Source organism: Mustela nigripes, chromosome 1, assembly GCF_022355385.1.
Source record: "Mustela nigripes isolate SB6536 chromosome 1, MUSNIG.SB6536, whole genome shotgun sequence".
Taxonomy (NCBI): Eukaryota; Metazoa; Chordata; class Mammalia; order Carnivora; family Mustelidae; genus Mustela; species Mustela nigripes.
Window position 1 is genome coordinate 53,430,995 of NC_081557.1, and position 24,429 is coordinate 53,455,423.

Consider the following 24,429-nt stretch of genomic DNA (forward strand, 5'->3'; position numbering starts at 1 on the left):
GACCCCGCGCACGAAGTTCCGGGCTCCTAAATGGCCCACGCTGCTCCAGCTCCTGCCCGCGCTAATTCTGGCTGGTAGGGTTTGGGGGCTTGATACTGTAGGTTCGAGGCTACAGGAAATGAGCAAAACTGGAAGAAGACTAGTAGATAACTGCTTTTTTTGGGCTCACTCCCCAACCCCTCCAACCAGGAATTGCCTCTCCCTTCCCTGACCCTGAATGGTCCTTCTTCCAGAATTTTTCTCTGTATCCAACACCCACAGGTAAGCTTAATAGATTGTTCTAAGAAACATAATTAAATGAAATCTCATAAAAGCTTGTTTGCATTTCCTGGGTTTCCCGCCTTTCACAGATACACCTTCCAGAACCTAAAATTAAGGTACAGCCAGCAACAAAGAATTCAGAAGACACCAGGACCTAACCATTTAGCCAAACTTGAAAGTTAGCCTGGGTGGCAGCACCCTAAAATTTTTCATCTGTGGGTCTTCAGGTCCTTGCACGTGGTCGAAGGAAAAAGCTGTTACCTAAAGGTTTGGGGAATGAAAGAAAGAAGGAATTTATAACATTCTACTAAGTGTCCAGTCTCTGCTTACCTGCCTCCAGTAATGGGGAGCTTCTACCTTTGAAGAGCTCTCTTTAGAAAATCCTTACTGATTTGAGTGAAGATGTCTTTATTAGTGAGAGCAACATTTTATCTAGATGAATGCTGATCAAACCCAAGGTTATTGCAAAAGTGTATTTGTATAAGGTATTGAGCCCTAAAGCAGTAGAGTATAATATCAGTTAAGAGAGGTTTGGGGGGCCTGGGTGGCTCAGTTGGTTAAACCTCTGCCTTCAGCTTAGGACATGATCTCAGGGTCCTGGGATCAAGTCCAGAGGGTGGCTTCCCCTCAGCAGAGGGCCTGCTTCTCCCTCTGCCTCTGCCTCTCTCCTGCTTATGCCCTCTCTCTGTCAAATAAATAAAACATTTAAGAAGTAAAGAGAGAGTGGTTAAAGGATAGACCTTTTGTGCCTATAAGAAGCACTCCCAGAGCTATAATATATCAAGTTAGGATTTCCTAAAGTAATGTATATTGGGAGTTTCCTGGAAGGCAGCAAGTGTTTCAAAGTTTCACATTCTTTGATCCAGTAATTACGGGGCTGGGAATCTATCCTATGGAAATAGTATGACCTATGAAAAAGCTGCTCTGCAATTAAAAAAAAAAAAAAAAAGAACCACAGTGTTTATTTTAAAATTACATCAAAAAAAGGAAAACCACTAAAAATTTTCCACAGTAAGATTATGTAAATTTTGAATACTAGATGAACTCTTAGGCAAACACCTAAAAATATTTAAATGATGTTTACACATTCTTCTTCCCCACAGTCTTCTGAGTCCAATTTGGGCCTTTTTTTTTTTTTTTTCTAAAACAAGACTTAAAAGACAAAAAATTACAAAGAATACGATAACAAATATGCATATTCTACCACCTAATATTAACAACCATTAATATTTTGTCATATTTATTTTTTTATTTGTTAAAGATATTTATTTCATTGACAGAGAGAGCACAAGCAAGGGGAGCAGAAGAGGGAAAGGCAGACTCCCCAAGGAGCAGAAAGCCCTGATATGGGGCTTGATTCCAGGACCTGGAGATCATGACCCTAGCTGAAGGCAGACACTTAACCGACTGAGCCACCCAGGAGCCCCTTGTCTTATTTATTTTTAACCTTTTTTTAAAAGGAAATAAAACACTATAGATAAAGCTGTATTCCCCTTTCCTTTCTTCCCCAGAGGACCATTATCATGAGTTTAGTGTATATACTTGCAGTTCACTTTTTATATTTTTATATATATTTAGTATTGTGGTATGTGTGTTTTTAATTTTTTTACCTCAGTAGTATAATTCATTGTTCCTCTTTTCTCTCACTTTTGTTTCTACATGGTCATTCCTTTTTGACTACTATATAATATTCCATCATATAAATGTCATATTTTATTTATCCATTACCCTTTTTTTGTTTGTTTTGTTTTTTTTTTAAAGATTTTTTATTTATTTATTTGACAGAGAAAGATCACAAGTAGGCAGCGAGGCAGGCAGAGAGAGAGAGGAGGAAGCAGGCTCCCCGCTGAGCAGAGAGCCCGATGCGGGACTCGATCCCAGGACCCTGAGATCATGACCTGAGCCGAAGGCAGCGGCCTAACCCACTGAGCCACCCAGGCGCCCATATCCATTACCCTTTTGATAGATATTTAGATTGTTTTCAATCCCTAAAAGTCTATACTCCAAGCCTATACTCTAATGTCCAGAGAAACTTTCACATACATGTACCAGGACAAGGAGATGTATAATATTCACAGGAGGAGTAGCCATTTGTAATACTCCCAAACTAGAAACATCCTAAATGTGCATTCAGAACAGAAAAGAAGATAAATTGTGATATTTTCATAGAAAGGTGTATCTCTGTATTAGTATGATGAATCTCAAAAAAGAGAGCCATGTTAAAAAGTGAATAAACGAATAAAATCTTTAAAAAATTTTTTTAAAAAGTGAATAAATGATAAGGGAACCACAGATAAGTTATAGGGGAATATGTAATTCCATTTGTATAAAGCTCAATATTAGGCAGAAATACATTGTTTAGGGGCACCTGGGTGGTTCAGTGGGTTAAAGTCTCTGCCTTCAGCTCAGGTCATGATCCCAGGGCCCTGGGATTGAGCCCTGCATCCCTGCTTGGCGGTGGGCCTGCTTCCCCCCCCACCCCTCCGCCTGCCTCTCTGCCTACTTGTGATCTCTGTCTGTCAAATAAATAAATAAAATCTTTAAAAAAATACATTGTTTAGAGATACACATATTAGTGGTAAAACTGGAAAGAAAAACAAGAAAAGGATTAACATAAATGTTCAGAATAGTTATCTCTGGAGAAGAAAAAGCACATAGAAGGCCTTTAAGATATTAATACTATTCTACTTCTAAGCTGTGTGGTGGGTATATGGGTGTACATTTTATTATTTTTAACTTTACATATGCATTTTATATACTTTTGAATTTATGATATCTTAACATAATAATAAATTTATGTTGCTAAATTAAAATTTTAGATTTTTATTATGGTAAAAAATACATAACATTAAATTTACCATCTTAACCATTTTTAAGTGTGTAGTTCAATAGTGTTAAATATATTCACATTGTAGTGCAACATATCTCTAGAACTTCATCCTGCAAAACGGAAATTCTATACCCATTAAACACTAATTCCTTTTCCCTCCTCCCCTCAGCTTTGGCAACCACCCTTCTAATTTCTAGGATTCTGACCTCTGTAGATTCTTCCTATGTGTGGAATTATACAATATTTTCCCTTTTGTGACTGGCTTATTTCACTTACTATAATGTATAACCTTGAGGTTAACCCATATCATTGCATGTGACAGGATTTTCTTCCTTTTTGAGGCTATATAATATTCTGTCACAAAATACATATACTACAAAATTTTAAAAAAGATTTATTTAGGGCGCCTGGGTGGCTTAGTGCGTTAAAGCCTCTGCCTTCAGTTCAGGTCATGGTCTCAGGGTCCTGGGATCGGGCCCCGCATCGGGCTCTCTGCTCAGTGGGCAGCCTGCTTCCCCTTATCTCTCTGCCTGCCTCTCTGCCTACTTGGGATCTCTCTCTGTCAAAATAAATAAATAAAGTTTAAAAAAAAAAGATTTATTTATTTATTAGAGAGAGTGAATACTGCACAAGCAGGGAGATGGGCAAAGGGAGATGGAGAGAAGCAGATGCCCAGCTGAGCGCAAAGCTCCACATGGGCCTTGATCTCATAATCCTGAAATCATGATCTGAGCTGAAATCAAGAGTCCGATGCTTAACAGAGAAACCCCCAGGTGCCTCCGACATCTTCCTTTATTCATTTATCTCTCAATGGACATTTTTTTTTAAAATCTACTATGATTAGTGCTGCAGTGAAAATGGGTATATGCAAATAGCCCAAGATCCTGCTTTGAATTCTTTTAGATATATTTGCAGAAATGGGATGGCTAAATTATATGGCAATTCTATTTTTTTATTTTTCTGAGGAACTTCTATACTGTTTTCCATAATGGCTGTTCCATTTTACATTCTCATGGTGCCTAAGGGTTCCAAGTTCTCTTTGTCCTTGACAATACTGTTCTTTTAATAATGGCCATCTTATTAAGTGTGAGATATTATCTCATTGTGGTTTTGATTTGCATTCCTCTTATGACTAGTGATGTTGAGCTTCTCTTTTTTTTTTTAAGATTTTATTTATTTATTTGACAGAGAGAGGGATCACAAGCAGAGCAGACAGAGAGGCAGCCAGAGAGAGAGAGGAGAAAGCAGGCTCCCTGCTGAGCAGAGAGTCCGACATAGGGCTCGATCCCAGGACCCTGAGATCACGACCCGAGCCGAAGGCAGAGGCTTAACCCACTGAGCTACCCAGGTGCCCCGAGCTTCTTTTCACATACCAACATGTAGGTTGTGTGTGTATCTTCTTTGAAGAATTGTCTATTGAAGTTCTTTGACCATTTAAAAACCAGGTTGTAAACAAATGGCCATCTTGATTACTATTATTTTGTACTGTTTTGAAATCAGACAGTGTGAGGTCTCCAACTTACTTTTTAAAGATTATTTTGGTAATGTGGTATCAATAATACATTTTTTTCAGGGTACCTGGGTTGCTCAGTGGGTTGAAACCTCTGCCTTTGGCTCGGGCCATGGACTCAGGGTCCTGGGATCCAGCCCCGCATCGGACTCTGCTCAGCAGGGAGCCTGCTTCCTCCTCTCTCTGCCTGCTTCTCTGCCTGTCAAATAAATAAATAAATAAAAATCTTTTAAAAAATACATTTTTTTTCCTTCCTCTCTCCCTCTCCTCCTTCCTCTTCTTTTCTTCATGTAGTCTCCATGCTCAGCATGGAGACCAACCTGGGACTTAAACTCAGGACCTGAGCTGACATCAAGAGTTGGATGCTTAACTGACTGAGCTACACAGCTACACAGGTACCCCCATTTTTTTCCTTAAATACACTTTAAAAAAAAATTATTTATTTATTTGACAGAGAGCGATCACAAGTAGGCAGAGAGGCAGGCAGAAAGAGAGGGAAGCAGACTCCCCACTGAGCAGAGAGCCTGATGCGGGGCTGGATCCCACGACCCTGAGATCATGACCTGTGCCGAAGGCAGAGGCTTAACCCACTGAGCCACCCAGGCACCCCTTAAATACATCTTTTTTAAAAGATTTTATATGAGAGAGTGAGAGTATGATTATTTAATGTAAATATAATGCAAATATGATGAGAGGTTATGAGAAGTCTTTCATTTTGGTCTTTATTGGTCATCTGCGTCCTTTCTTCAGCAAATTGTAGGGTTTTATCCTTGGCCCATTTTTTTCTTTTTTTAAAAATATATTTTTATTTTTTTATAAGATTTTTAAAAAGATTTTATTTATTTATTTGACAGAGAAAGAGCACAAGCAGGGGAACAGCAGGCAGAGGGAGAGGGAGAAGCAGGCTCCCCACTGAGCAGGGAGCCCAACATGGGGCTCCATCCCAGAACCCTGAGCTGAAGGCGGATGCTTAATGGACTGAGCCACCCAGGCGCCCTGCCCATTTTTTTCTTTTGAATTGTCTTTTATTTATTGATTTGTAGAAATTCTTTTATCTGTTCTTTTTAAAAAAATTTTTTAAAGATTTTATTTATTTATTTGAGAAGACAGAGATCACAAATAGGCAGAGAGTCAGGCAGAGAGAGAGGGGGAAACAGGCTCCCCGCTGAGCGGAAAGCCCGATGCGATGCGGGGCTCGATTCTAGGACCCTGAGACCATGACCTGAGCTGAAGGCAGAGGCTTTAACCCATTGAGCCACCTAGGCACCCCTCTTCTATCAGTTCTGATGCTAATCCCTTGTTATGTTTGTGGCAGATAATTTTTCCAAATCTGTTGCTTGCCTTCAAACATTATTTATGGACAGTTTTCTTTCTTTCCTTCTTTCTTTCTCTCTCTCTCTTTCTTTCTTTCTTTGTAATACAGAAGTTTAAAATACTGATTTAGTCAAATATATCAATCTTCTTATGGTCTATGTTTTTCATATGTTTAAGAAACCTTTATTCTATGATCATAAAGACATGATCCTATATTTTCTTCCCAAGTTTTAGTTTTTCATGTTTAAGTCTTTAATCCATTTGGATTTTTTGTGTTGAGTGTGTGGAATGTTACATATGAGAACTTGCCCGACACCGTATATTAAATAGTTCATCATTTCCCCACCAATAATCAACTCCAACTCTAATAATATATATATCATGCTCTCAGAAATGCTATGGTCTATTTATTTTTCTTTTAAAATAAAAACAAACCTCCAGAGGTGCTGCAATATTATTGCAATATAGAATATAATTGAAGGTGTAAAATGTGATGATTTGAAGCAAGTGTATATTGTGAAATGATTACCACAGAAGGGAGGGTTAACAGCCATGGTCTGTTTCTGAACTCTATTTCGTTTCATGTATTTCTTTGCCAGTCACTCTACCTATATCACACTGATAGCTACAACTTTGTAATATTGTTACATCTGGTAGGGTGTGTCCCCCACATTGTTTTTTCAAATGCTAGCTCACAATAAGTATTAGCAGTTATTATTACTATTTGTACAATTCTATTATTCCTCAGGATTTTATAAAATCACCTTGTCACATTCCCTGGAAATTGGGGGTACTGGTTGGAACTGTAATAAATTTATAAACTAATATGAGGAGAATCTATATATTTAAAATGCTGAGGGGCACCTGGTTGGCTCAGTCAGTTAAGCATTGGACTCTTGATTTTGGCTCAGGTCATGATCTCAAGGTTGTGAGATTGAGCCTCTCTGCTTGTCCCTCTCTCTCTCCCTCTGTTCCTCACACCACTCATGTACCCCATGTGTGTGCTCTCTCAAATAAATAAATAAAACCTTAAAAAAGAATGCTAGGCCTTCTCACGCATGGACATTGTATATATTGTATATATTTCTCCATTCATTCTTTTTATATTCCTCATTAAAACTTTATAGTTTTCTCCATAAAATTATTACACATTTTTATTAGTTTGCCTCTAGGTGTGTATAGTTTCTGTTGCTGTTAAGAATGATAGCTTATATTTTATTACCTTTTCTAATCATTAATTAGGATGTTTCTCTTATGTCCAGCATCTTGCTAAACTCTTAATTAGTTCAGGGGCACCTGGGTAGCTCAGTTGGTTAAACATATGTCTTCAGCTTAAGTCATGATCCCAGTATCCTGGGATGGAGACCTTTGTTGGGCTCCCTTCTCAGCAGGGAGTCTGCTTTTCTTTCTCCTTCTCCTTCTGGACAGAAGTCCTTCTGGACTCTTCCCTACCCAACTCGTTCTCCCAATCAAATAAATAAATAAAATCTTCATGGGGCACCTGGGTGGCTCAGTGGGTTCAAGCCTCTGCCTTGGGCTCAGGTTATGATCCCAAGGTCCTGGGATCGAGCCCTGCAACGGGCTCTCTGCTCAGCAGGGAGCCTACTTCCTCCTCTCTCTCTTCCTGTTAAATAAAATCTTTAAAAAATAAATAAATAAAATCTAAAAAAAAACAAAAAACAAAAAAACAGCCCTCTTCTTTGTTTTACCATTTTTGCTTGATTCTCTTGGTTTCCCCACATCCTTTTTAACCCTTGCCTGCTGCCATTGCCAAACTTTGATTTTGCCAATCTGTTGGTAGAAATGCTATTTCATTATTGTTTTCTTTCCTTGATTATTAGTAAAGTTGAATATCTTTTCATATTTATTGACTCTTCCAGGTTCCTCTTCTGAATTAGTTGTTCTGAATTAGTTGTTAATCAGCTAATTATCTTTTACTTAATTAGATAATTTTTGCTTAGTTAATTTTTACTTAAATTATTAATTATCTTTTACTCATTTTTCTTTTTGATCATCTTTTTTACTGGCTGATCTTTAGTAATTCCACAGATACTCTCAACACAAATGAAATTTACTGTTTTTATGTAGTCAGATATATTCATATCCCCCCGTTGTCATTGTGTTTTGTGTGTCTTGTCTAGGAAATCTTGTTCACCCATGACAATGTCTTTCTGTTCTCACCTTCAATTAAATTGCTCTAATGAGAAAACCAATGACCTCTATGATACCACACCCCTTGGTAACAGTTTTACTCAACATCTTACTGGCGTTAGACTCAGTCGTCATTTCCATACTTTTGATGAACACTCTCTTCCTTTAGCTTCCAGGACAGCATGCACTCCTAATTCTTCTCTTGCTTCACTGGCTTCATTTTATCAGTTTCCTTCGATGTCTTTTCTTTTTCTTTTTAGCTTGCAAATGTTAGATTTCCTCAAGACTTGTCCTGGGTCCTCTTCTCTTTACTATCTATTCTCTTTCCTTAGGTGACATATCTACTCCCTTGGCCTTAATTATCAAGTATATATTGATGACTCCAACTTGTATTACTCAAGCCCAACTCAGTTTCCTGAGCTCAAATGATGCATCTGTTATCCTGCTTAGAGTCTCTACCAGGATATCTTACAAACATCTCAAATTAAGTATGTCCAAAAATAAGTCTTCTTCACACTGAGAAAATTTTTAAAAAATTTACAAGTATAAGGAACAATATAACAAATACCCTTATTTTTACCATTGTAACATTTTGTTGTATTTACCTCAAATCATTCTTTCTTTCTTTTTTTTTTTTTAAAGATTTTATTTATTTATTTGACAGAGAACACAAGTAACAGAGGGGCAGGCAGAGAGAGAGAGAGAGAGAGAGAGAGAAGCAGGCTCTGCACTGAGCAGAGAGCCCGATGCCGGGCTCGATCCCAGGGTCCTGGGATCATGACCTGGGCTGAAGGCAGAGGCTTTAACCTGCTGAGCCACCCAGGTGCCCTCAAATCATTATTTCTTGATGTGTATACGTACATGCACACATTTGTATATTCTCCTTCACAAAATACGTAAATAATATAGTACAGAGCTAAAATTTTTTTTCTTTTTTTAAGATTTTATTTATTTATTTGACAGACAGAGAGATCACAAGTAGGTGGAGGGGCAGGCAGAGAGAGAGGAGGAACCAGGCTCCCCGCTGAGCAGAGAGCCTGATGCGGGGCTCGATCCCAGCACCCTGGGATCATGACCTGAGTCGAAGGCAGAGGCTTTAACCCACTGAGCCACCCAGACGCCCCCAGAGCTTAAATTCTTGACCTCAATCCTCAGTCCCAGTCTCTTTCCTTCCTTCCTAGAGACAACCATAATATGGACATATGTATATTAGTGTCCATATTAATACATTTGCAGTAATAAATAAATGAATTAATGAATAATATAAAAAAATTTGTGGTGTGTGGTTTTAAATCTTTAGATATTAGGTATAAATTACCTCCTTAAGTTCATGATCAAGAGTTTAAGGGTCTGTATTTAGAACTAGAATTTCTGAGCTTCAAAATATATGAATTTTCAATTTTATTAGATACCACCAAATTCCTTTATAAAAAGACTGATTCAGTTTCTATTTCCATCCACAATATATGTGAAAGTAGCAATGTTTTCTATTGTTAGACTTTAATTTTTGTCTGATGGTGAAAAATGGGATCTCAATCTTTTTTTTTTTTTTTAAAGATTTTATTTATTTATTTGACAGGCAGAGATTACAAGTAGGCAGAGAGGCAGGCAGAGAGAGAGAGGAGGAAGCAGACTCCCCACCGAGCTGAGAGCCCGACACGGGGCTTGATCCCAGGACCCCGGGACCATGACCTGGGCCGAAGGCAGAGGCTTTAACCCACTGAGCCACCCAGGTGCCCTTCAATCTTGTTTTAATTTGCATTTCCCTATTATCCAGTGAAAATAGTTATTTTCCGGGATGCCTGGGTGGCTCAGTTGGTTAAGCGGCTGCCTTTGGCTCAGGTCTTGATCCCAGTATCCTGGGATCGAGTCCCACATCGGGCTCCCTGCTCAGCAGGAGTCTGCTTCTCCCTCTGCCTCTGCCTGCCATTCTGTCTGCCTGTGCTCACTCTCTCTGACAAATAAATAAATAAAATCTTAAAAAAAAAAAAGTTATTTTCCATTCGGGTTCCATTTAGGTTTCCTTCTGTTTGGTTGCCTATTCATAAATTTTGATTATTTTCTTTAGAATTGTCTCTTAAAAATTATTTGTAGAAACTTCTTATTTGAGGTAATACGAATCCTTTGTTTTGTATATTATTAAATACTCTCCCCTAATCTGTTGTCTGTCTTTTAACTTTGTTTATAAGGCCACCTATTGTACAGAAGTCACAGAAATAAAATTCTAATGTAGTAAATTTTATCAATCTAATTTTTATACTTTGTGTCTTCAAAAAAATCCTTCCAGAGGTGCCTGAGTGGTTCAATTGGTTAGGTGGTTAAGTGTCAGCCTTTGGCTCAGGTCATGATCCTGGAGTCCTAGGACTGAGCCCCGAGTCTGGGATCCCTACTCGGTGAAGAGTCTGCTTCTACCTCTCCCTCTGCCGCTCCCTCTGCTCATGCTCTCTCTCTCTAACAAATAAATAAAATCTTAAAATAATAATAATAATAAAAAATCTTTCCAAACCAAGGTCCTAGTTTTTCTTTTTACAATTTCCAAAATGAAGCTCATTTACCACCTTACCATCTTCTGGCTTCTTCTACATTTTTCCCATCTGAGCAAATGGTGCCACCAACCATCCAGATGCAACCAACACACGAAATACAGGGGCTATAAGGGGTCCGTTCTTATCCCCAAGCCCAACATTGAATCCATTTTCATTTCAAACTCCTGTCAATTCCAACTCCAAGCCCATACGCTTCTCTGTCACCCTTCCATCACTCTTCTTCTGTTAATCTCCATAGTCTTGCACCCAGGTAATTCTTCACAAGTGGAATGAGTTTCAAGAAATATATATTGACTTAGTGGTCAATAAGAAAAAGTGAAAAATCTAATAGGAAAAGTGGCAAACAATATAAAATTTTCAGAAGAGAACATACAAATGGCTCTTAAACATGTGAAAAGATTCTAATCTTTCTAGTAAGAGAACTGTCAATGAGTATGACTCAGACATCATGGGCAAAGATCAAAGTTTGTGGGAGAAACCACCATCCTCATGCATTGCCTGTGGAACATGAACCGGCAAAATTTCTTTTTTTTCTTTCTTTCTTCCTTTAAGTTGCTTTATGCCCAACATGGGGTTTGAACTCATGATCCTGAGATCAAGAATAGAATGCTGTACCAGCTGAGCCAGCAAGGTGCCCCCAACTGGTTGCTTTTTATGACTAACTTGGTAATAACAAATATTCAAACAATTTTTATTTACTTATTTAAAATCAATTAACATAGAGTATATTATTAGCTTCAGAGGTAGAGTTCAGTGATTCATCAGTTGTACAGAATACCCAGTGTTCATCACATCATGTGCCCTCCCCAATGCCCATCACCCAGCTACCATATCCCCCCACCCACCTCCCCTCCAGCAACATTTAGGTTGTTTCTTATGGTTGAGTCTCTTTTTCTCTCTGATTTCATCTTGTGTTATTTTCCCTCCCTTCCCCTATGGTCCTCTGAGCTGTTTTTCATATTGCACATATAAGCAAGATCATATGATATTTGTCTTTCTCTGATTGACTTATTTTGCTTAGTATAATATCCTCTAGTTCAATATACACCATTGCAATCAGCCAAATTTTATTTTTTATTTTTCAAAGATTTTATTTATTTGAGAGAGAGAGAGAGAGAGAGAACACAAGCAGGAGGGGCAGCAGGAAGAGGGAGAGGGAGAAGCAGACTCTCTGCTTAGCAGGGAGCCTGATATGGGGCTCAATCCCAGGATCCTGGGATCATGACCTGAACTAAAGGCAGTTGCTTAACTAACTGAGCCACCCAGGCGCCCCAACCAAAATTTAAATGCACATAGCTTTCAACCCAGGAACTATTTCTAGAAATTTAATCCTATGACACGTGCAATCCTAGCACATGTGCAGAATGAAGTATCACTATTATTGCAGTATTTATACTAGCAAATATACTGGAAACAACTTAAAGTTCCACTAAAACTTGTTAAATAAATTATGGCCCATCTATACAATGGTTACCTTAATGGACAGACTCTAAAATAGCCCCCAATTATCTCTGCTTCCTGGTACTCATGCCAAGTGTAATCCCCTCCCTTTCCATGTAGATGGGAGATGTGACTTCCTTCCAACATATGGAATGGAGCAAAGGTGACCGGCTGTCACTTCCATGATTATATCACGTGAGGTAATGTACATCTGTCTTGCTACCTTGCTTACTTTGATGAAGCCTATTGCTCGGTTGTGCATTACCTTCTGGAGAGTCATCTGTGGCAGGGAACTGAGGGTAGCCTCCACCCAACAGTCAGCAAGAAACTGAGGGCATCAGTTCTGTAATCCACAAAGAACTGCATTCTGCCAACAACTGTGTGGGCATGAAAGCACATCTGTCCCCCAGTCAAACCTTGAGATGAGAACACAGCTCCAAGTGACACCTTGACTGCAGCCTGTGAGAGACCCCAAAGTAGAGGACCCAACAGGCTGCACCTGGACTGTCGACCTACAGATTTTGAGATGAGGAAGGTGCTGTTTTCAGGCACGAAGTTTGTTATGCTGCAGTAGATAACTGAAGCAGATATTATGTGGCTCTGAGTATTATTTGTGTGTATATGAACACTTGTTTGGGCATTGAGTTTGGCTGGCATCTCTGGAATGATATACAAGATGCTGGGAGCAATGGTTGCCCTCTTGGTAGGGGAACTAGGTGGCTGCCGACCCTCTGAATTTTGCTCCATGTTCATGAAAATGAAATTCGGGAAATTTAAAACCCTTTCATTCCCACTGTAGTCAAAATAAACTTTAATTCCTTACAATGGCTTAAAAAGACCCTATAGGACTTGGGCTTTGCCTACTTCCCCAACTTGGACCCATGCCACTCTTCCTGGCTTTCATGACTGTCCAGCCACAAGAATATAAATTCCTTGAAAGCAGGAATATGTCTCTCACTTACCTTTTGATCCCTAGCACCTAGCATAGTATGAAACATTCAGTAGGAATTCAGGGAATTTTTAAAACAAAGATTTTATTTATTATTTATTTGACAGAGAAAGACACAGCAAGAGAGGGAACACAACTAGGATGAGTGGGAGAGGGAGAAGCAGGCTTCCCGCTGAGCAGGGAGCCCGACGTGGGGCTCCATCCCAGGACCCTGGGATCATGACCTGAGCCAAAGGCAGAGGCTTGATAATGACTGAGCCACCTGGACGACCCACAGTGAATTCTTTTCTTTGAAGGAATAATGAATGAATTTGAGTCCCAAAGTTTTAGGTAGGGTAAAAGAGGGAATGCCTCGCAGAATACCTGGCACTCAACAGAAGGGGACACAATTATGGGATTTTCCCTTTGTGAATCACCGAAGGGCTATCAGAAATGGGAGTAAACCTCACTATGTATTGTTCCAGAGACTAACTGGTTAAAGTCAGAGAAAGGAAAATATGAATTCAGCACTAACTGCCCTAAGAAACATGGGAGAGGCTATGTTTTGAAGGGGTGAACACCTCTACATTGCCTATTTATTCTGTCAGGAAAACTGTAAAAAATGAATGTGGCCCAAGTGAACTTCTGAGAGCCTTTCTAGGATTCTAAAGATATGTGATTCTGGACATAGGAGTATCTTGGGTCCTGTCCCTTTTGTAGTTGTTTTATGTATACAAGCATATTGTTTTTCTTTCTAACTCCTGAGACCAAAATAAAAAACTGGTACATTTATCGACCTTTCTATAAAATGAGGATGCTGAATATGGGACTCCATTGTGAGATACTTATGGCTGTATTGATTCAAGTTTTTGAGGTCTATAAATTTGTTCTAATCTCAGACTATGCCATTAGCATAGTAGCCTGCTTTTTTGGTGCACAAGAAAGGGGATAGAGAGGTCAAAAGATTTGCTTTTTACCACAATCATGCTGGAAATATAATTCCATCAAACTACTTAAGACTAACCTCTTTTTCAAAGGCCTTATTTTATTGGAAGGCTTTTCTGTCCCATTAACTGCAAACAGCCATATGGGGTATATATCTATGTAGGGGGCATCTCCCTGACACTGAAGGGCCTCCTTCTCAAGGAGCAGCTTTCAGGCAGAAGTCATTAACAAGGGAACTTCCCAGTTTCAGGTTGGGAAGGCAGCGTCTCTCTCCTTTGCTCCCTTCCAGTTCTGGCTCTGCCCCTCTGCTAGGGGAAAAGACACTGTGACCAAGAATACCAAGTCCCTCCCACCTTTCTTTTCTTTTATCTTGTTAAATGCTGGCACACTACATATCAAGAGCAGGTAAAAAATGAGTTATTTATTTATATATCTTTTTAAAATTTTGATAGTAACCTTAGCTTGTTCTTGACATTGCTTAATTCTAGATTTCAGAACATTCTGAAGCAGCACTTTGGTTTATTTAGCAACTGCTGAAACCTAGGAATTTGTTCTTGAAAATCAGCCACATCTCACAAAAATCTAAATACGTGAATATGATGTATCGTACTTGGGACTCATGGGCTGTAGGCAGGAAGTCTAGGTTCTAATCCATGTTGGCACCAATAAGCTATGGCTGTCTCTGGAGCCATTTCCCTCCTGACCTGATAATGTAAGAGGGAATGTATTTAAAGGGAATGTATTTGGACTTTGAACTTTTTGGTCAAACAAAAATTTATGTGAAACCCAATATATGAAATAGATCAAAGCATATTTGCTTTGGTAGAAGATGGGACAGGGCCCAGAGCCTCTCAGCCAACTCTCAAGAACATCCAGGCTCTACAGAACATTCTGGAAATCTCTGCACGAGATAAGCTCCTCCAGTTCTGACTTCACAGAACCACCTACAAAGTACAGTTAAATTTGGCCTTGTGGAGATGTGTCCAAATGTAACTTCTAGTTGTTTTTTGTTTTTGGCTTGCACACCAATTGGCCAAGATGTGAACTATACTGAGTCTCTTGTGTTAATGTTAGTATTAGTAAATACTTGGATTTTAATCATGGCCTGTGTTGTGTGCTTCATTCATTCAACTGTGCCAAAAATGGGCTATTAGGGCAAGTGTGATTTCTGCTTTCAAACTGCCAGTGGCTCCTGGGGAACAGGTAAACAGGTTAATGGTAGAAGAAGACTCCCCAGCAAGGAAGCGCCCACGATGAGGGTACTCAATTCTGGGAGGTGGGGGAGAGACAGGAGAGGAAAGTATTCATAAAAGTAACAGGTGATATTTATTGAACATTCCCGTGTTAGGCAGGGTTCTGATTTTTTTGGGTGATCATTTTAGAGACAAGGACCTAGAGGCAAAGGATGGCTAAATAACTTGGCTACAAACAGAAAATGATGGAGGCAGGGTTTTCAATCAGGCTGTATGACTCCAGGGCTCCTACTCTTAATCACTACACTGTACTACCAGTCTATTAATAGATATGGTAGTGGTTATGTTTGATCTTGAAGAAGTATGTACAATCAGATGACAGGGTAGAAAAGTCAGCTGAGAGAGAGTGAGCGCACAGAAGGAGAACGAGTGAAAGCAAGCAGAGGTACAAAATAGCATGGCACTCTGGCAATTTTCAGTTGTTAGGACAGTTGGAGCCCAAAGTGTGAGGGGGACTGTGGTGAGGGAAGTAGGCCAGAGGGGCTATGCTTCTCTCTCCCTTTGGCAAATGCCCTATTTTTATCTCTGCAATGAAACTCTAAGGAAGTCTCAGAATTTAAGGGAGAGTATATAGCTGGATTAGCATCCCAGGCTGCCATTGGCCTTGGACTCTGAGCTTCTTAGGGGATAATGGGTAAATAAAGTGGGTGAAAGGTCCTGGTGATGGCTAGATAAATAGTTGAATTTGAACCTGCAGCAGACTGGGGTCCTGGATAAAAAGTGTGTATGAAGTCCTCTAGTGGAAGGCCAGGCTGCAAAGAACACTTAAGTTTGTTCAAATGAGGAAAGTTTAAGAAGTAGCAGCCTTATCAAAACCACAGAGGTTGCTTTTAGAATGAACAAACTGGACAAGATGTCCTTAAATCAGTGCAAGTGTAGATGCAGTTTATAGCCTCTGCTGACAGGCCAAACCAGTTCATTAAATACTCCCCCCAGCTATCTGAGTACAGTCATTGTATAATTCCAACAACAGCAACAACCAAAACTCCTGGAACAAGGTGTATAGAATGGGGACAGTACATCACCTGCTTGCACGCATGCCAACAGCAAAGTGTAGGAGCTGGTAATGATCCCACACCTTCTTTGTTCAGAAATACAAAATGGCATTTTATTTACACTTCCCTTAGCACATGATTCTAATTACGCTTTATAGCCTGACCTGGTCCTCACAGGGTAAAAATAATCATGCTGTTGGTAGACGCCTTGCATGCCTTGAGCGAGCACAGCAGTCCGATGATCTCAGACAACTTTACAGGGCAAGGCGAGATTCATTTCAAATGTGTTTCATTGCTTTTGGAGGACAAATGGCTTTCACCATGGTGACAATCAGGTTGCTAGGCTGGGCAAGGCCAAGTTTAGAAGAATGGTCCTCCAAACAGAACAAATGAAATGAATGGTTCATGCCACCAGCAACTTTCTTCAAGTTGTGATTAATTTCCCATGAAATAACTGTTTGGAATACATCCAACCAGTTCCTTTATTCATTGTTTCTTTGTCTTGCTGACAGAAGGATCAGTCAATACTGAAACATACAGTTTGAACCAAGCATATGTGATGCCCACTGCACAATACACTGAGGTCAGTAACAAAGGGATAAAGGGGTACTTCAGCTTCCAGGAGGTGAAAGGGAATACGAACTCACAGAAGACTTCCAGAGGCCCCAGGCCGAAGAGGTAGAAAGTTTCCATCCAATTAAAAAGAGGCTTTTCTTTTCTGAAGAGAAAAGGAGAGAAAGGCCTGATTTTAAATGTGTCACTCTGGTGTAGCAAACATTTCTCGGTTAAAGCTCCCCACTTGCATTGTCCTCATGTGCAGAATAGTCAAAGCCAGAGTCCAAAGAATGCATTAAATTTCACATTTAGAAAAAATTGATAATGATATTGCACTGCATTATCTCAACAGTCCAAATGCAGCCAATTACCAGCCACCTACACCATCACCTGGCGGAAGCGGCTGAGGGAATCAGCTGTGCACCTGGAAGAGGAAAGGCAGATTCTGGGATACTGGAGTCAGAATATGCTCAACAGTATAAATGGATGGTTTGTAAAATATTTTTGTTTTGATACAATCACATAGAATTTGTTATTTAACCATTTTTAAGTATATACTTTAGTACCATTAAGTAGACTGACCAACGGTGCTACCATAACCACTAGCCACTTTCAAATTATTGTCACCCCAACAGAATTTCTGGAAACATTAAGCAATAATCACTGTCTGTTCCTCCTCCCCCACCCCTACTCTATAGCCTCTAATTTACTTTTTGTCTCTGGGAATTTGCCTATTCTAAAGATTTTATTTATTTGTCAGAGAGAGAGTGAGTGAGAGCAAGCACAGGCAGACAGAGTCAGAGGGAGAAGCAGGCTCCCTGCGGAGCAAGGAGTCCGATGTGGGACTCGATCCCATGACGCTGGGATGATGACCTGAGCTGAAGGCAGCTGCTTAACCAACTGAGCCACCCAGGCGTCCCGAATTTGCCTATTCTAGATAGTTCATACAATCTCTGTCTGCTCCTGTGAATAATGCTGCAATGAACACTGGTATACAAAGATCTGTGTCCCTATTTCCAGTTCTTTTGGGTAGTACCTAAGAGTCCAGTTGCTGGGTCATATGGTTATAACTGGGTTTTAATGTAATTATATATGAGGTTCATGGACACAATCAGATATGAATCATAGGGAAGCTTTAAAAAATTATACAGGGGCGCCTGGGAGGCTCAGTTGGTTAAGTCTTGGTTTCAGCTCAGGTCATGATCTCAGGGTTGTAAGATTGAGCCCATGTCAGGCTCTGCACTCAGTAGGGAGTCTGCTTGAGATTCTCTCCCTCTCCTTCTGCCCCTCTTCCTGCTCATGAACACTCTCTTTCAAATAATAAATTAAATCTTAAAAAAAAAAAAAAAAAATACACACCCATTCCCCCACCCCCCTCCCGAAAGAAGGCACGGATTGCATGGAGCACTTGGTGTCATAAGCAAACAATGACTCATGGAACACTACACCAAAAACTAATGATGTACTATATGGTGATTAACATAACATAATAAAAAAAATTATACAGATAATGTTATATTAAGTTTAAAAGAATTCTATCCATAATTCTATAACAAGAATTTTTACATGTATTTTAGCTTTATGCATCTATATTTACGGGTTTTACTCATAATGCATATTTTACATTCCAATTTTTAGTTTTCCTATAAGGTTTTAATTTCAGCTAGGTAGTCCCTCCTCAAATATACCTTAAAATAAAGACATGAACTATGTTGTCATGTCAGAGTGATAGGATTATGGGTAATTTCTCCTTAAAAAAAAAAATTGGCCAATTTTTTGTAATGCTGTTCTATTATTTTTACAACTTAAAAAATATTTTTAAAAGGCTTCGCTGACCATTTAAGAGGAAACATTTCACAAGAGCAAACATAATTTTAAATGTACTTTTTTGGATTACCTGAATAGAGTCTTCAGCGAGGAAATACTATAGATGGTAAATAGTAACATGAGTAAGATTTTAATGGGAAGTTCTGTTAAAAGAATAAAGAAAAAATACAGATGATAATTTAGTTGAGAAGAAAATGATTTGTGATACATAAGGCAATATAATAAGCACACAGACACAGCTATATAGTGCTAGCTAAGGTTTTTGAGTTTAATTGTGCATTTTTGTGATATCTAAAGATATTGAGGATTAGGGACAAATTAGAGGTTTTATTTAAGACAATGGATGAGCTCACTCCTTCCAAGAGATTTTAAAGTTGTTTAACTCAGATAGTATTGATCTTCAGGCCCTGATGAAAAGGGTGTGGATATCAAATCTCTAAATCTCTCTCTCTAAAAAAGAAAAAAAAAAACAAAGCTGTTTACCTGGTGCAGTGAAGAGCAGAGGGAAGAGGGAATAATGTCCTGTTGTGCTCAGAATCAGAAAAATTGAAGCATCTCCTGCTTTTCCCACAGACAGAAGGCTAAAAATAAAAATTCTTACAATAATTCCTTAAAACAACTGAAACTTGGGCACTTACAGATAGCCTGAATAAACTAAGAACAAGTTGCATCTATCATTATTTCTAGAACTGACTTAAGCATAAGATAACACACTGATCTTTGCTATAGGTCCAATTCAATTGAGAATACTAATGTAGTGGGAAAATTTATGAAGAATGTACCATAGTGAACTGGGGCGTATTCATAAAGAGTCTTGCTTCCCTGAGTAATTGCCTTCTCCAGGGAAAGGGATGTTGTGGGATTGGGAGCTGCCTAGTGGTGATAGCCAGGGAAAGAGGACTTAGGAGTTTCTAACCCTATAGCTCTTCTGTGGGGTGGTGCCCTGTGCCTGATGGTGCTTAGTATGAATTCTGACCAAAGACATTAGCAGTTTTGCCCTATTTCTTAATTTGGAAACTCCACATTGGTGAATGAATCCAGACAAGCCATGTACTGATGTGACAAATTTGCTTAAGGTTCCTTCAGAGTTTAAATGATTTCTTACAGGATTTGAGAGAAATCTCAAGAAAAACAGGCTAATTATATTACCATCTATCTATCAGGTTTTAGTTTTATACAAAATGGACACTATTGCATTGAAATTTTTTTTTTTTAAAGCATGGTACAGTGAAAAGATTACAGGAATCGGCATTATAACATCAGGTTTAAGTCCTAACTGTGCTACTTGCTAGCTATGTGGCTTTAGGTAAGTCACTTAAACTTTCTGGGCTCCAGTTTCTGTAGATGTTAAGACAGAATGATATCCATTTACCCTAATTACCTTACAGGTTGTTGTGAGGCTCAAAAGAAAAAAATACAAAAAAGTCCCCACAAAATACCCCCTTCAAAAAGCACCCCAAGAAAAGTTCTGCAAAATGCGAAGTGCTATACAAACGTTAGATTTCATTCCATAATAGCCTCGATACTGACTTTGACTAACACTTACCAAGAAACTATGGAACCTTATTTTCACAGATGTGATGACACCAAAGCTCATGCTTTTCTATACTATGCTGCCGTTCAATATCCAGATTTAACAGCCCAGTATCCTGGTTCTTAATCACTATAGTACCTCTTAAAAAAATGCAGAAACGGTACGTGCAATTTCACAGGTACAGGGATCCCAAGTTAAGCATCCCTGTCCTGTCCTAGTATAAATCTGCTCCTGTACATCTTTGCCTTTGCCTATCCCACAGGACATGTCAAAAACAGACAGATCAAACAGAAAACAATAGGGTCATTGGGAAATCTGCCAGAAATGCCAGCTGACTGAATTATGTGCTTACCTCATTGGGAGAACTGCAAGGAGTATGGCTTTTTCGTGGACGTGCCACCCAAAGAGGAAGGAGCTTAAGGCACAAAGTATTAGACATCGGAGAAAGCCTCTAGGCCCTTGAGGTTTAAACCAAAGACAGAAAACAGAGGGCTAGAAACAATAGGCAAAGATAAAACTTCAATATAATTCAAAATAGGCTTTACAGAAAGTCTTCAGACGAATACAATTTATATAATCTCTGAAAAACTGTAGATCTTAGGTTATTTATTCTCCATTAAACTGGGATAATTCATTACTTTGTGAAAACTACAACAAAAGTTATAAAAAAAACTACTCAGAAAAAAGGCTTTTGGAAATACATATTGAAATCATTAAAGTAATTCTGTTCATCAGAATTAATAAAATAAAATTAAGTTCTAGGATATCCAGTAAACCCCTTATTACATCTTCAGAATTAGTTAATTAGTAGCCACTGAACCTATTAGGTCAAACTACAAAAGTTCATAAACATTTTGGGGCTAATAATAAATTAGATTTTGCCATATTAATAAACGCATCCTTAGTTCCGTGGGCTAGAGTGTAATTTATAACAAAACTATGGGGGCAGCTGGGTGGCTCAGTCGGTTAAGTGTCTGCATTCAGCTCAAGTCATGATCACAGGGTCCTGGGGCAGAGCCTTGCACTGAGCTCCTCGCTTGGCAGGAAGCCTGCTTCTCCCCTTCCCCTCTGCCTGCCACTCCCCATCCTTGTGCGAGTGTTCTCCCATTCTCTCTCTGTGTGTCAAATGGGTACATAAAATCTTTAAAAAAAAAAAAAAAAACTTAAACAAGAAAACTATGACATTCCACATGCAGCTTATGAGGCTGAGGTTTTAAAAAAAGCTTTTACCTTAGAACATAGGAACAAGCAGGCCAGCAAAGCTTAATTACCAACCAGTACTGCCATTTAATTAACTGGGGTCAGGTGTCTTGCTGGGTTTGATTATTTAGAAACCAAAATTAAAGCTGAGTGTAATTATAGGTAGGATTGAGTTATTTATACTGAATGCCACCGAAATTATATCATGAAATTGAGAGCATTGTGATTGCTAAGCTATCATGAAAACATCTATGAAGGAAGCCTCTAACAGCATCTGGCTCACGTTAGATTCAATTGTCTGACACTCAAACAGCTATTTTGACTCTCTTAACTTACGGTTATCATCAAGACAAAAATATCCCTGCAGTCCAGCCAATTTCCGATTTTTGACTAGTTAGTCACAATGAAAGCAACACCAGAAACCCAAGGTCCCCACTACACACATTTCCCTCTTTATGCACAGTGCAGTCCTCGCCCCCCTTCTCCCTGGGCTTTTTTCCTCATCTGAGTGTGGACAGATGACCTGACAGCCATAGTGAGGGATCTTTCTCACAGAGGTTTTACTGGTAATCTTTCCTTAAGGTGTTCTGTTACTCTAAGAATTGAAATGAAATGCCTCAATCTGCAACAGCATCACAGCCATGGTATCTGTCCTACAGCTGGAAAAACCTGGAAGCTGAAATTAACCAGCCACACAACAGAAAAGCACAGAAAACTCAAGAAATGAGTACTGTGAGTGAATTCTTACCAGTATGGCCATCAGAGTGCAGATGAGGGTGGCCAAGGGAGTCACTGAAGGAAGGACTGTGTGTTGGAATTGCTGAACCAAACCACTTGTCATTGAGGCCTTCGGAATTTTGTTGGGATCAAGAAGTTTCAATTTCAAACCTAAGGAATACGTAGATACTTTATTTTTATCAATAGCGTACAATATTTCACCAGCCAACTCCTTGGAAAAAAACTACTAAATCTTATTGCTACTTCAAGGTCAAGATATTTTAATTCAGTTCTGTACTATTCTACCTAAAATGGCTCTGGTTTTGCAATGACACAATGCAAAGCAGCTGTGTGTATTAGAATATGGAATTTGTGCAGCTTAAAGGACCTTTGCTGGCAGGCAGCATGACTAGCAACCTGCTTTCACCTCTAAAATGAGCAGGCTTTTAAAATGCAGGTCTGACCATGTCACACGCCAGCTTGGAATCCTTCAAAATCCATATTCCCAAGCATGGCAGAGAATGTCTTCCCTGACCTAGCTCCTTCCTACCTCTCCAGCTTCATCTCTGCTTCATTAAATGTGGCATGGCCACAACCAACTGACATAGGATTCTCCACACTTGTCCCTTTTGCTTAGAATGGTCTACTCAAATTAGCAAAGTTAACTCCTAATTCACTCCCTCATCTGAGAAAGCTTTTAAATAAAAAAGTAGAGCTGATTTTCCTGTGGCTAGAGATACACATGTGGACCTTCTACACATTTCTAAATGGTGTTGACCCCAGTGCAGTGTATCTGGTTATGTGCTCATTTCCTCCACTGTATTGGGTTTCATAAAGGCAGAAATAATGATTAATCTATTTCTATCCCCAGCACACAGGGGTTCAAGGAATACTTGTTAAACGAAATAAGTCTGAGGATGATGATGCAAACCCCATCCCAAACAAGCTAATAGGACAGACAGTCTGAGCACCTGCATGGCCCTATCTAATGCCACTGAAAATCACTGAAACGTGGAAATGTGTAGACTACCAAAATATTTTGTATTCATTAATGTCTTTCCTTTTCCCTTCAGTCTGATGATTCTCCTTAAAGCTAGTAACTATCTCCCTGCCACTGACTTTCCAGGTTAAGACATCTTTGAGGAAACAGATAAAAAAGATAATGTACAGCACAGTTTCCTGACTCAGACAAGGAAAGTGACCCTTGAATCTCATACTGTGCTGGTTGTTTAAGGTTTCTGAAATATAAAATGTTAAGAAATTCTTATAAGGATCCAAGTAATCAAGGCTGGATTCACAGTGGGTGAGGGATAATCCCATATTATGATTTCCTACAAGTATGTACCAAAAAACAGTAATGGCAGCTATCGTGTGCAGAGTTTTGCAGCCGTTATTTTCAGGCCCCTGAGGCACAGAGAGATGTGTAACTTGTCCAAAGTCACATAAGTGATAAGTTGTAGAATTAAATCCAGGTCTGTCTGGCTCCAAAGCCCCCTACTATGAACAACGCAGCATTTCCTTATTATTGTATGTTTCTTACAACATGGTGCATGCAGACAGTTACTTCTATTATCCCATTGGCTTGAACAATGCCACACAGCCAGTAATTTATACCGGTGGGCTTCCACACAACTCATCAGACTAGAGGAGGGGTTGACAAAGTCTAGCCTAAGGGTCAAATCTCCAGCGTGTGACTTACTTTTGTACCAGCCCCGAAGCTATGAAATTTTTATATTTTCCAAGGTTGTAAAACAAAAAAACAAAAACACTTTATGTGGTCTGCAAAGCCTAAACTATTTACTATCTGGCCCATTAGAGACAAAGTTTGCTGACCTTTCTCTTGATCATACCATTTCCCTATATAGCTAGGCTATATTCACAAACTATTGTAGATTATTCCAGAATGAATTATTTTCAGCAGAACCATCTCAAGATTAAATCGTTTGTTTTGTTTTTATCACAATCCAAACTTAAAAGGCTAGCTTAGGTTTCTCATTTCTTCTCATCTCGGCATGGCTATCATTTTCCTTACTGGTTTAATACCCAGAGTCACAACTTATACATTCTTCTTTCCTTCTGCACATGTTAAATTTAAAAGTGGGATTAACTGCTGAATAACATCTTACTTAAGGCAAAAATTACCTTTAAAAAATGTCTACCTTTAAAAATGTCTTTATTTTTTTCCCAAGGAAAGGATCAACAAGGTCATGGCCACAACAGCTTTTGTAAGGAGCATAGTCTGTCTACTACCCTGAAGCCTTAGTCCTTGAGTTCCTGCTCCCTGTTCATTCTGAAACCTGGAACGCACAGCTACAGAACAAACACTTCAGACATATTCCAAACACAAAGCAGTGTTTTTCATTTCTCAGTGTGACCTGTCCTTTCCAAATTCATTGTCTATGTAACAAGGCTTGCTACTGTAC

At 39.2% G+C, this 24,429-nt stretch overlaps 1 protein-coding gene and 1 long non-coding RNA gene across 4 annotated transcripts in view; one reads left to right on the plus strand and one right to left on the minus strand.

Moving 5' to 3' along the window:
- The first annotated feature begins 80 nt into the window (after positions 1-80).
- Positions 81-24,423, plus strand: LOC132024755 (uncharacterized). 2 transcript variants are annotated; one of them, XR_009406299.1, is made up of 4 exons: positions 81-261; positions 12,173-12,252; positions 17,081-17,217; positions 24,196-24,423. It is a non-coding gene; the product is annotated as an uncharacterized LOC132024755 (long non-coding RNA). The 2 variants fall into 2 exon arrangements; XR_009406300.1 differs by lacking the exon at positions 81-261 and adding an exon at positions 4,825-4,996.
- ALG8 (ALG8 alpha-1,3-glucosyltransferase) overlaps positions 4,666-24,429 on the minus strand; it is a 37,600-nt gene continuing 17,836 nt past the window's right edge. Inside the window, exons 9-14 of one of the 2 annotated variants that reach the window (XM_059411706.1) lie at positions 22,038-22,177; positions 20,442-20,581; positions 19,039-19,136; positions 18,626-18,698; positions 16,821-16,891; positions 4,666-4,800 (exon numbers count right to left, since the gene is read on the minus strand). In XM_059411706.1, coding sequence (XP_059267689.1) covers positions 4,757-4,800; positions 16,821-16,891; positions 18,626-18,698; positions 19,039-19,136; positions 20,442-20,581; positions 22,038-22,177 — 566 coding nt within the window. In that variant the 3' untranslated portion in view covers positions 4,666-4,756. Of the gene's footprint in view, positions 4,801-16,630; positions 16,892-18,625; positions 18,699-19,038; positions 19,137-20,441; positions 20,582-22,037; positions 22,178-24,429 lie in introns of those variants that run through there. The other variant, XM_059411696.1, reaches the window with a different exon arrangement.